This window comes from Bidens hawaiensis, unplaced genomic scaffold (assembly GCF_021521415.1).
Source record: "Bidens hawaiensis isolate Kalapana, Puna unplaced genomic scaffold, B.hawaiensis_p1.1 tig00003424_1, whole genome shotgun sequence".
In the NCBI taxonomy this organism is placed as follows: Eukaryota; Viridiplantae; Streptophyta; class Magnoliopsida; order Asterales; family Asteraceae; genus Bidens; species Bidens hawaiensis.
In genome coordinates this window covers 17,572-30,021 of record NW_027491190.1, presented here as the reverse complement: position 1 = coordinate 30,021, position 12,450 = coordinate 17,572, and the positions used below count along the sequence as shown (strand labels likewise).

Sequence of the window (12,450 nt, the reverse complement as noted above, 5' to 3'; positions counted from 1 at the left end):
GATTTCCAAGTGAAAAATGGGTGAAAACCCGAGATGAAACCGACTCTTGCATGATCAAGAGATGTATACATGTTATACAAGGGATCTTGGTCCAAGAAAGGAGTAAAAAGAGTCGAGAACGGATTTTTACGGTCAAAATCGTTGTTTTGATGTTTTAACCGACACTAGGAAAGTAATGGCTTGATTGTGGGTATAACTTGCTTGGTGTGGTGTTGATGTGCTTGTAAGTGTTGTATCTAGCGGCTAGCAAAGGCTAGAAACCGAGATCCTTGCGATCTAAAGCTAGAAAACACAAAATAGTCGGTTTTCGTGTGTTATGAAAAAATGAACAGATTTACGTGTGCTTAGAGTCGGGTCACGAAATTTCACAGAGATGATCTACACATGAAAATATGAGATCTGTGAATTTAATGTAATTTTTGGATAAAAGATGAATATTTGGTGAATTTAATGCTCGGTTTTGGCCAAAAATAGTGAAAAATAGCAAAACATGATGAAAAATTCCGGAAAATTTAAGATAAGCTTTTTATAACATATAAAAGTCACCCACAAAATTTGAGCTCAGTTGGAAAAGTCTAAGTAGGCTTTTCGGTGAAACGAGTTCTAGGGCTTTCTAGCTCGGTTTTGGGTGAAAATGGCTTGAAAAATAAGTTTTAAATTCTGGAAAAATTCCAGGAAGTTATGAGGATGATAAAGATCATCCCAGAAAAATTTGGGATTTTTCTAAAGTGTTTTGGTATTTTTCATATATTTAGTGTTTTAACAAGATTTAAAAATAGATAAATAAATGTAAATGTAGGAAAATAAATCTGGGAAAATTCCAGAAAGTTATGAGGATGATAAAGATCATCCCAGAAAAATTTGGGAATTTTCTAAAGTGTTTTGGTATTTTTGATATATTTAGTGTTTTAACAAGATTTAAAAATAGATAAATAAATGTAAATGTAGGAAAATAAATCTGGGAAAATTCCAGAAAGTTATGAGGATGATAAAGATCATCCCAGAAAAATTTGGGAATTTTCTAAAGTGTTTTGGTATTTTTGATATATTTAGTGTTTTAATAAGATTTAAAAATAGATAAATAAATGTAAATATAAGAAAATAAATCTGGAAAATTTTTACAAAATTCCTTACTGTCAAATTAAGTTTTGTGCAAAATTTCAAGACCCGAGACTAATCGGGTAATTATTTATGCTAAAAAGAACATAAAAACAAGTTTTTAAAGCTTAAAACGTGTAAACCGGCAAGGTTCGCATAAGCGAGCTGACTGGTACATGAAAACTCTAAAAATGGACTATTTCATAAATCTAAGTAAATTAAGTAAAAATAAATCATCCGAAAATAATTCGGATGATTTGGGTAATTTTACCCGATTTTACCGTTTCCGGCACCGAAATACCGGAAACGGGCCCCGCGGCCAAACGGGGTGTCAAACCGAGCTATAATTTCATCACCTTAACTAAATTGACTGTCAAACTCTAAGCAATGTCAATCTGAGTCCTTAGAAGTGTCACGGGGTTAACATTGTCCCCGAATCGAGTACAGTACTGGGTTAACAATGTTCCCAGATGTACCGATTGATATGTATTTAAGTTATGGGAATTATATAGTAACGACTAGATATTATATTACAGATCCAGGCACGTAGCTGTTCCTTATATTACTCACCGACTCACAAAAAGGTGAGTTTTCACGAGCCCCTTTTAATGAATTGTTTTAATTATATTTTCCCGGGGCGGAAAACATGTCTTATTTAAAGTATTTAAGTACATACCAATCGTATGGAAATACTTGTACATTTATATATATATGGACTGATGTATAGAATATATAAAATGTTTATAATGGGTTATATTGTTCTGGGGTAACATAGTTCCCAGGGGTTATTATTGTTCTGGGGTAACATAGTTCCCAGGTGTTATTATTGTTCTGGGGTAACATAGTTCCCAGGGGTTATTATTGTTCTGGGGTAACATAGTTCCCAGGTGTTATTATTGTTCTGGGGTAACATAGTTCCCAGGGGTTATTGTTGTTCTGGGGTAACATAGTTCCCAGGGGTTATTATTATTCTGGGGTAACATAGTTCCCAGGGGTTGTTATTATTCTGGGGTAACATAGTTCCCAGGGGTTGTTATTGTTCTGGGGTAACATAGTTCCCAGGGGTTATTATTGTTCTGGGGTAACATAGTTCCCAGAAAGTTTCTGGAAATGTTCTGGGGAAACATAGTTCCCAGCATGATTATATGGTTAATAAATGATTATAAAAAATGATTTGTCAGTGTTTATTTAAATTAGTGAAACTCACCAACTATTCGTAGTTGACCCGTTTTCTTTACATGTTTTCTAGGTATGCCCAAGTTGGAATGATTGATATGTGCTTAACTATCTGTGCTACCTGTTGGAAGCTTGCTGCTCTATGTTTTGTAATGAATTTATTAATGTTTTATTGGTAATATATGTGTGTAACACCTAGACAGTAACGCAACTCGCAACAATGTAATATGTTATAAATTAATGTAGTGGTATTTTCTTTATAAGCAATGCTGTTGATATCAGATGTGTCTGTTGCATCCCGTGTACGTTTCCGCTGCGGTTACGGGGTGTTACAGATGTTAATTAGCCTCTCCATATATTTATATATACACCCAAGGGGAAACCCTTAATTAGCAAGAAAAAATAATTTAGTCTATCAATAATTACCTAGCTAATAATAATAAGGTATAATTAACTAACTTTGATCTATTATAATATAAATGATCATGAGGGCCATACATAAATATATATATCTATATATTTATTCTTACATACTCTCACTTAGCCAAATAATCATTTATTATGAGCATTAGATTAGTCTGCAGATTTTAACACTCATTTTAGCTTTAAACTCAAACTGGAGCTAAGAAATACAGTCATTGAATTGAACGTCAGCTCAATATCCCATTAATCATACCGCAGTCCTTGTTTAAAATCTAAGTAGTTATGATCAAAATTTTATAAGTAAGCCCTTCAAATATTTGATTCGTATAATAATTTGTGTATATGCCATTACGCATGCAGAACATATTAAGAGACATACAAAATCAAAAACTGAGGAAATTTTATTAAATAAAATGTAAATAAGTACAATATTCAATTAAATAAGGTCTTCTGTAAATCACATATTAGCAACATGTTCTTCAAAAACTTTAGTGGGAGACCTTTAGTCATCGGATCCGCTAGCATATTATGTGTACTAATATACTCAATACAAAGTTTATTTTCCTCAACTCGTTCACGCACGAACAAATACTTTGTATCAAGATATAAACCAGCTCCAGTCGAACTGTTACTGTTCGTGAAATTAACGGCAGCTGAATTATCATAATAAAGCTTCAATGGTCTAGAAATGGAATCGACTAATTTGAGTCCAGACATCAGATTTTTAAGCAACATTCCACAACATGTAGCTTTATAAACAACTATATATTCTACCATCATAGTGGAAGTAGTCGTTAACTGTTTCTTATGACTCCACCATGAGATAGTGGTTAGCTGATTGAGGCACATGTATTAGTGGAAGTAATACATGTATTAGTCTTCTGAACTTTAGTGGAAGTAGTCGTTAGCTGATTGAGGCACATGTATTAGTCTTCTGAACTTTAGCACCTTTCTTGGATTAGTGTTATTCCTCTTCTTGATACTGGTGGCAAGGTAAGCAACTTCAGGTTTGTCCATCTTCAAACGCTCTTCTTCTTTCACGCACATAGCAATCAGCTCACACATAGTCCATTTGTCCTTCTAGGTGTTGTAATTGATCTTGAAAGCTTCATAGGCAGCTGGAAGAGATGTCATGATGAAGTGCACTAGAAAACCATCACTGATCACCATGTCTAATTCTTTCAGCTTATGGTGCATGTCGTTCATCATCATAATGTGCCCACGAATGCCACCCCTTCCATCATACTTAGTAGTCACCAGCTTGAGAATAAGAGTGCTAGCATGTGCCTTAGATGTTCCTTTGAATTGTTCCTCCACAAAAGCCAGATAAATTTTAGCATTTTCAGAGTCTGGAATGGATCCTCTTATGGGCATGCTAATGGAGTTTTTCATAAGCATTAGAGACATGCGGTTACATCTCTTCCATTTTTCGAACAATAAGTGATGAGCATGAGTGCTTTCAGCGGTTAGTGCTGGAGGTTCATCCTCATTTAGAGCAAAGTCGAAATCCAGGAAGGCAAGATTAAGCATAAGAGAGTCCTTCTAGGCAGCAAAGTTATCTCCAGTTAATGATGTAATTCCACCATTCGGAGCTGTTATTGGAATTTATATGAGAATGTTAAGATACTAAACTAGAAGAAACTTAGAGTGAACTAGGGGCTATTTAAACTAATGCTGGCATAGATAAGAACCATTTAAATTATAAAGCGGTGATAATAAATGTCTATTATTAACATCAAAATAATAGACTAATATAATTAATATAATTCTACTTAAATAAAAGATAAATCACCCTTGAGCAGAATTAAATTTTATTCAAGTATATGTATAAAACAATTGTAACACATCACCTTCGGGCAGAAGTGAGACAACCATTTTAATCATGCACGAGTTAGTTTTGTGTTGATATAGCTGTATCGCATCATCTTTGGGCATAAGTGATACATTTAAATCATGTTTAAGCTAAACTAACACAACTTGTATTTATACTGGAATGATATGTTAGATGTATCACGTCACCTTTGGGCATAAGTGTACATCATCATTCATTCAAGTTAAGCTTTTTATATGTTTTGTAAAATTTATTAATATGTATATTTATATTTTAAGTATTTACAAAATATTGGTTTAGTTAATAGCAAACCAAATTAGCGTGAATCGATAAAAAAATTTAGTTTTCTAGTTTGATGCGTTTTCGGGTTTTAGTGTTATCGGAAAGTCAACGTTTTCAAAAAACTATTTTAACCGTAAACACATACACCCATAAGTTGATGAACAGTTACTTGATAATGATTTATCTGAGTTCTTAGGGATGTTTGTTTATCCAAGATTTAATTATTTTCAAAATAATTCCTTTATTAAGTTTACAAAATTCGAAATATCTTGGTCTAAATCTTAATAAAAAATTTAGTAAAACATCATAACAATCCAAATCTTGAACCAGATTATATTAAATATTCGAAAAACTGTGATGAACACGAAGATCATTAATTTATCAGATTTCAAAAACTGTCAGTTTATATCAGATACGAGTTTTAAAACCAAAAAATTGTTAGGGTTTCTTGTATTCGAAATTTAATAATAACAAAAAAATTTAAAGGGAATTAATAAGAAATCGAAAGTTGTTAGGGTTTATCAGGTTTTAGTCCATATCTTCCGGTTTAGATCCTGAGTTAATGGAAGCCATGAAGAACTGATTAATCAACATCACTCTGATATCACATGTTGATCAGTTCTTCATGTATGTAATATAAAACATGAATAGAGAGAGAAGCCACGGCTGATGAGAAAGATCCAGACGACATGATAGTCAGCTTAGTCGAGTTCCCCTTTAGGATGTACATTAGTAATGGGGATTAGGGTTCGTGAGAAACCGAATAATATATATATAGAGAGAGAGAGAGAGAGAGAGAGAGTCACGAAATCATTATGTGAGGATTAGGGTTATGTGTATGATGTTAATTAGCCTCTCCATATATTTGTATATACACCTAAGGGGAAACCCTTGATTAACAAGAAAGAGTAATTTAGTCCATCAATAATTACCTAGCTAATAATAATAATAAGGTATAATTAATTAACTTTGATCTATTATAATATAAATGATCATGACGGTCATACATAAATATATATATCCATATATTTACTCTTACATTTCATACTTTCGAAATATGTTTTCATAAGATGTAAAAAACATAGGAAAATGAAGTTGGGAACTACGAGATTCGAACTTGTACCCACCAAGAGCAAAAGTAAAGTCTTACCAACACACTATCGTTGGTTTAGGCGTATAACTCTCAAAGTGTACCTATGACATACATTAGATATGCGTTTACATATTTTTTTTTAAAAAAAGAGAGGATTTATTCAAGTGGGGACCTAACACCCTAGTTTGTTTATAATAGCCCTTGAGCCTGCCCTGGTTTCGTCCATTATGCTTGGTTTATATCTCACGGTTCACCCATGTACTACAAAAATACATATACTTCAACCCAAAGATGGCTTTTAGGTATCCTAACTGCAACAATCACTTAGGTAAAACACTTATAACCTAAATGAACAATATTCTCTGATTTCATCGATGATTCATCATGAACTTAAAAACAATTCATGAATATGTAATGGAGTTACTTGCCAAACTTTTTCTATACACATGTGTACAATGTGATGTTAATTTCGATACAGATTAGCATGCACATGTTCATATAACCAGCAAATAAATATGGTGTAAAATTTCACATAAAAATTTAGGAGACATGACTCATGAGTTAGAAAAGAAGGATATGGGCAAACCATTTTTATTGAACTAAAATAGTACTTAATTAGGAAACTACCAATATTAAAGTATAACATATATGGGTCAACTTATTCTACAAAGAGGAATAAAAATGAAAAATGATAAAGATTTGTAGTCATACAAAAAAACCCCTTAAAAAACAAAAAAAACCACTCAAAAATATAAAAAAAAAAAAATAAATCAAAATTTAATAAAAAAACGAAAAAATTAAAAACGCAAAAATGTTTCCACCGTCTTTCGCATTCTAAAAAAACACAATGGTAAGTGAAAAGTCGTTGTGTCTTTTTGTTTATCATTATGTTTTGTGTTTATTTTCTAACTAAACACATATACATAACATAAAAATGCAATATATATAAGCCGAACACAAAACTAACACTACTAGAAAATTGGACTTTCGCTGACAGAATGTTGCATTGCAGATCAATCGGTAAAAGTCATCACCGACGCGCATCCATTATCCGTTGATATAATGGTCTTGTGTATTCTTTTTCTGATGAATAGGTTAACATGAAAGTTTTACACATAATAATTTAAGTAAAAAAACAGAACATATCAACCTAAGCACAACCTGATCTATAGTTTTAGCATCTACTACAGTTTAATTATATGTGTGTATATCTTAAAATGAGTTTAAATGTGGCTTAATTAAATTACAAAATATTAAAGTTCATAATAGAAAATTCAATATTTATAATTTTCTATAACCAATAACTATCTGAAATGTTTTTAGATTTTAAAGTGCGCAAATTAAAGACTAATTAAAATCTTCCTACAATGTGTAGAAAGTTAGAAAATGTGTTCACACCTTTTTAATTATAAAGCTTAAAACAATTATCTGCATAACTAGTTCCTTCATACGTTTCAGCATGCTAAATTAAGTGTATAAATTTATATGTAAATAAGGAGTGTAGTATATTAAATCATTGGTGCATGTTGAATCATATATTAAAAAAGTGTGAAAAAAGCCATATATATATTTGATGTGTGTACGTATTGGGAAATTTCGAGTCTTTCTTTTATGGAAAATAATAATTTGTGCTTCAGAATTAATATATTAATATAATTGAATGTTTATTATTATTTTTTTTGGAGATTTTGTCTTTATTTGTGGCCTACCTTCTCCTTTTCTATATAAACCCCCTTGGCCCCTTCCACATCCATCATATTATATATAACCATAGGCAAAGGCACACATTCTGGTACAGAAAGTAACAAATATACCTGCTTATTCACTTGAATTAATGGAGGAAGGGGTAGGAATCAAGCTAATGCATGTCTTCTTGTTTCTTGTTGCACTTTGTTTGTACATTTTCGTAAAACGGAACCGAACCAACACCGTTAAGCTCCCTCCAGGTTCACTTGGGTGGCCATATATTGGTGAAACACTTCAACTTTATTCACAAGATCCAAATGTATTCTTTGCTAATAAACAGAAAAGGTATGTACACATGTTTGTCAATAATTTAATTCCCTTAATTAACAATACATTTAGTCTAGCTATATTGATTGATATGGTTTCAATTGGTCTTCAGGTATGGTGAAATCTTTAAGACCCGTATCTTAGGTTGTCCTAGCATCATGTTGGCTAGTCCTGAGGCTGCCCGGTTCGTGTTGGTTAACCAAGCTCACTTGTTCAAGCCAACATATCCTAAAAGCAAAGAGAACTTAATAGGTCCATTAGCGCTATTTTTTCATCAAGGCGAGTACCACACTCGCCTAAGGAAGCTCGTCCAAGGGTCGCTATCACTTGATAATCTCCGTAGGCTAGTTCCAGATATTGAAGATATCACGGTCTCCGCCTTGGAATCATGGGCCGGAGGCCAAGTCATCAACACGTTTCATGAAATGAAAAAGGTTTGTTTTTTTGTGTGTTTTTCTTCTTATGTCATCTTTCATTTGGATTAAATTAACTAGGACTCACATCATAGTTTTGTCTCCATACATATGTACTTATGGATGTATCTATGTTGAATTAGACAATTAGCATAATAAATTTATGGTTAATTTCAGCTATCTTTTGAGGTTGGAATACTCGTAATATTCGGACACTTGGAGGCCAACCAGAAAGAACAACTCAAGAGAAACTATAGCATAGTAGAAAAAGGTTACAATTCTTTCCCAACAAAATTACCAGGCACACCCTACAAAAAGGCATTCTTGGTAAGTCAAGATTATCATATATTTTATTTTTTAACCATGAGAATCTGTTAACGGAAAACTAATAAAATACGGACGCTTTATGTAGGCCAGAAAAAGGCTACAGAAGATTTTAAAAGAAATCATTTCTGAGAGGAAAGAAAAGAGGGTAACAGAGAAAGATCTGTTGGGATGTCTGCTGAATTCCAAGGACGAAAATGGTGAAACTTTGAGTGAAGATCAGATTGCCGATAACATTATCGGAGTTCTATTTGCGGCTCAAGACACCACAGCCAGTGCATTGACATGGATTCTAAAGTACCTGCATGATCATCCGAAACTTCTAGAGACTGTTAAGGTAAGGATTTAAAGCATGTGCATTTTAAAGTGACAGCTGGATTGTGAAAAAGAAGTTTTTGATGTTATAACTTATAATTAATGAACCTTTATATGTGTAGGAAGAACAGAAGGTTATCTACCAGCTTAATGATAATGGTAATCTTCATTTGACCTGGGCCCAGACTAAGAATATGCCAATTACTTACAAGGTATGCACTTATAGTTTTGACAAGAAGTTTATATATAGTAAGTTACAACTTTTTCATGCACAAGGCACAAATCATTATGGAACTATAGTTCTGAATTATTCCCTTATTGTGCTTATATATCAGGTGATATTGGAGAGCTTGAGAATGGCAAGCATTATTTCATTCACATTTAGAGAGGCTGTTACAGATGTAAATTACAAGGGTATGATACTATGATGAGGATTTATGTTCCTCTATTTGTGTCTATGTTACTGTTTATTTCTTTTAATTTGACTACCATGTTTTACAAATTGTACGAAATGGTTTCGAACAGGCTACCTGATACCGAAAGGCTGGAAGGTCATGCCTTTGTTTAGGAATATCCATCATAATCCTGAATTCTTTCTGGATCCTCAGCAATTCGACCCTTCAAGATTCGAGGTATGTTATTCAACAGGAAGTTGATTAGTGGGTTCTTGTCATCATTATGTTATGTGTAATTGTATCTTCCTTATTATGGATGTAGGTCGCACCAAAACCAAATACGTTCATGCCATTCGGAAGTGGTGTTCATGCTTGTCCTGGAAATGAGCTTGCCAAGCTAGAAATGCTCATCATGGTTCACCATCTAGTCACTAGATACAGGTAGAATTTCGGATTTTCGAACCCAAATATGAGTAACCATAAAAGTTGATTTAAGGTTAGAAGCAGTGTGTGATTTTAATCCTTAAGAGTGAAATACAAATGAACGTAAAAAATAATTATGTTTTAAAAAGGTATTTATATATGTCTCTTTAACGGTGTCATCTGCATCACATCCTCTTCGCCAGTCACATCAGTCGTTTCAAATTATAAATGTGCGTAAGTTTTGACGATTCTATTTAAACGGGTGTGTAGCCCTAGTGAGGTCATATAAGCTAGCCTTTGGCAAATCTTGTAAACATGTGTATAGCCCTCAAAATCAATAATATATGGGTGAGATCCAGAACAAATGAAATTAATATATGAAACGTACAAATAACTAGAATAATTATTATTACTCTACAGTTTTAACTAGAGTAATAATAATGACTATTTTATTAATATAATCACTCTAGTTATTTGTAAACTTAACACGTTAAATTATTTGTATTTTATCCTAACACTATACGCTGATTAGTGGACTAGTTGTTGTGTGTATAACCTCATCCTTCAGAAAATTAATATGATCTAACTTATGATGATGATAATTATTAATGTTGCAGATGGGAAGTGGAGGGATCTGAAAGTGGGATTCAGTATGGACCATTTCCGATGCCAATGCATGGACTTCCTGCAAGATTTTATAAAGAATCTATTCAAGAAAAGAAAACAATATGTGGTGTATCTTCTAATACATAGAAAGTAGATGTTATCCTCTCCCTAAACTTAGCTATCATTTTTGTAGAAGATTTAAGTTATATCTAAGGATTAAAGATTCCTACTTTTTGGTCTACATTATTGCAATAATATTGTGTACCACCTCTATCTCTATTGATGCAAATTAATCTTATTCTGGAGCTATCTAGTATTATTAAAGAAACAATAGACCGAATCTTCCAGTGGACTAATGCCACGTTTCTCATATGTCGGTGTGATTGTGAAAGGACCAGATGTAGGCGGTGCCCTCCAGCTGAGGGCAACACCCCTTGGTCAAATAATATTTTCTGACCACAATTCATGCACCTTTCATTTGGCCACACTATCATAATATATGTAGGCAGCTATCTAGAATTAATCAAGGTCTCAAAACCATTTTTGACCTTGAAATATTCAATTAAAATAATATTAAGCTGACCAATAGTTGAAAATATTATTCCAGCCACCTCAAAGCGTCCACATACCAAAAGTCCACAACGCCTTAAATATTATTCCAGCACCAAACTAGTTTCCCCCCTAAGGCCCTATCACAATAACGCTCATTAGGGCTCAAAATGTGGTGTTCATTCTTACTAACAATCAATCTTTTTTTCTATAAAAAAAGAAACGTTATTTAAACCTAGTTAACTCACAACATTTAAATAAGACACTGACTAGTTATTGTCTTATTGCTTACTTAGGAGTGACATGACGCAACTCTTACTAGCTAGTTATCTCAGCCTAACAATTAAATTAGTTGAGAGATGAATATTTTTGAGGTCAAGATTTGTTTTAATTATGAAGTACACTCAAGGTGACCAATCTCTTAATTTTTACATTAATTTTATGTGTTGAATGGGCAAGTTAATTTCATTTTCATAATAGTTTTTAGCTTGATGACATGATCCCTAAAGAAGAATAATTAATTAGAGAAATCCAATATGACAAAACAGTATCTCAACCACTAAATTTCTAAAAGGTTTGGCATCTTTATTAAAGTTTAAAAGCTGTGCCATGACATCATATTATATGTGCATTTTTGGAGAGTTCTTATGTTTTGAAACTAATGTACCACTAACTTTAGCTACATGTGTTAGCTGCTTTTTTTCTTTTCTTTTGTTTTTGAAAGGCAGTAATTTAATTTTAAGAAATCAGGAATCTAGCCATTATGTCGATTGTGTTATAACATGAAAGACGAATAACGTAGTCATGAGGCATGTGAATTGTTACTTTTGTATATGCTTTCACTCGCTAAAGATAATTAATCCTAACAATACAGGCTTAAAATCATGTCAAAAGTGAATGTGCACTCACGTATCACTAGCTAACGTAATCCGGTATATATGCGAAATGGACTTCTTTATTATTCGTTTTCTGTGCGTATTAGAAATGATAACTCAACACTTGTGTTTGCTATTTAAGGCATGAAGTATAGTGAATAAGTATCACAAATTCATCACTCTTTTGAACACATATAGAGAGGTATCATCATGTACCGTTAGTCTTTTTGTCGATGACGTTGTTCATAAAGTTTTGGTTGACTATTTTGTTCGTGGCGTGTGGTTTATCATGAATTTACAAACTAGTAATGCAAGTGGTGTGTTTTGTAACGTTCTCAACTTCACTTAACCAAACACATAAGGTTGTCTAAAGTCCACCAAGCTATGAATTAATCTCTTCACTTGACACCATGTGCTTTGACTCTGCACATCTCTATGAAAGATCACTCTAGATCTTCCTAATTCCTTAACTTGAAACATACTCAAAAGAAAGTAATATGTCAAGATAAGCTAGTAAGTCCGTAAGGTAATATAAATAACATGAAAGTAAACTTGTTAGGTAAGTCGACCATTCGACTAGAAAGTAAAAGACTAATCAATCGTTTATATAAGTAGCAAAACTATATATTAGATG

The 12,450-nt window shown here is 32.8% G+C and overlaps 2 protein-coding genes across 2 annotated transcripts; one reads left to right on the top strand and one right to left on the bottom strand.

Moving 5' to 3' along the window:
• Positions 1-3,777: 3,777 nt before the first annotated feature.
• On the bottom strand, positions 3,778-4,227 carry LOC143623368 (uncharacterized). The gene has a single exon (XM_077094298.1). The coding sequence runs from the start codon at positions 4,225-4,227 to the stop codon at positions 3,778-3,780; it is 450 nt and encodes a 149-aa protein (XP_076950413.1).
• Positions 4,228-7,515: 3,288 nt separating this feature from the next.
• Positions 7,516-10,809, top strand: LOC143623369 (abscisic acid 8'-hydroxylase CYP707A1-like). Its single transcript, XM_077094299.1, has 9 exons — positions 7,516-7,934; positions 8,029-8,350; positions 8,507-8,656; positions 8,742-8,990; positions 9,091-9,180; positions 9,304-9,382; positions 9,494-9,600; positions 9,686-9,804; positions 10,404-10,809. Exons 1-9 carry the CDS (start codon positions 7,738-7,740, stop codon positions 10,537-10,539), a joined length of 1,449 nt encoding a protein of 482 aa, XP_076950414.1. The 5' UTR covers positions 7,516-7,737; the 3' UTR covers positions 10,540-10,809.
• The last annotated feature ends 1,641 nt before the right edge of the window (positions 10,810-12,450 follow it).

Excerpts from the sequence above, each read along its gene's own strand:
- LOC143623368 (XM_077094298.1), bottom strand. The coding sequence starts at position 4,227 with ATGCTTAATCTTGCCTTCCTGGATTTCGACTTTGCTCTAAATGAGGAT.
- LOC143623369 (XM_077094299.1), top strand. The coding sequence starts at position 7,738 with ATGGAGGAAGGGGTAGGAATCAAGCTAATGCATGTCTTCTTGTTTCTT. Across the intron at positions 8,351-8,506 it reads CGTTTCATGAAATGAAAAAG|CTATCTTTTGAGGTTGGAAT; the intron begins GTTTGTTTTTTT and ends GGTTAATTTCAG. Across the intron at positions 8,657-8,741 it reads CCTACAAAAAGGCATTCTTG|GCCAGAAAAAGGCTACAGAA; the intron begins GTAAGTCAAGAT and ends CGCTTTATGTAG.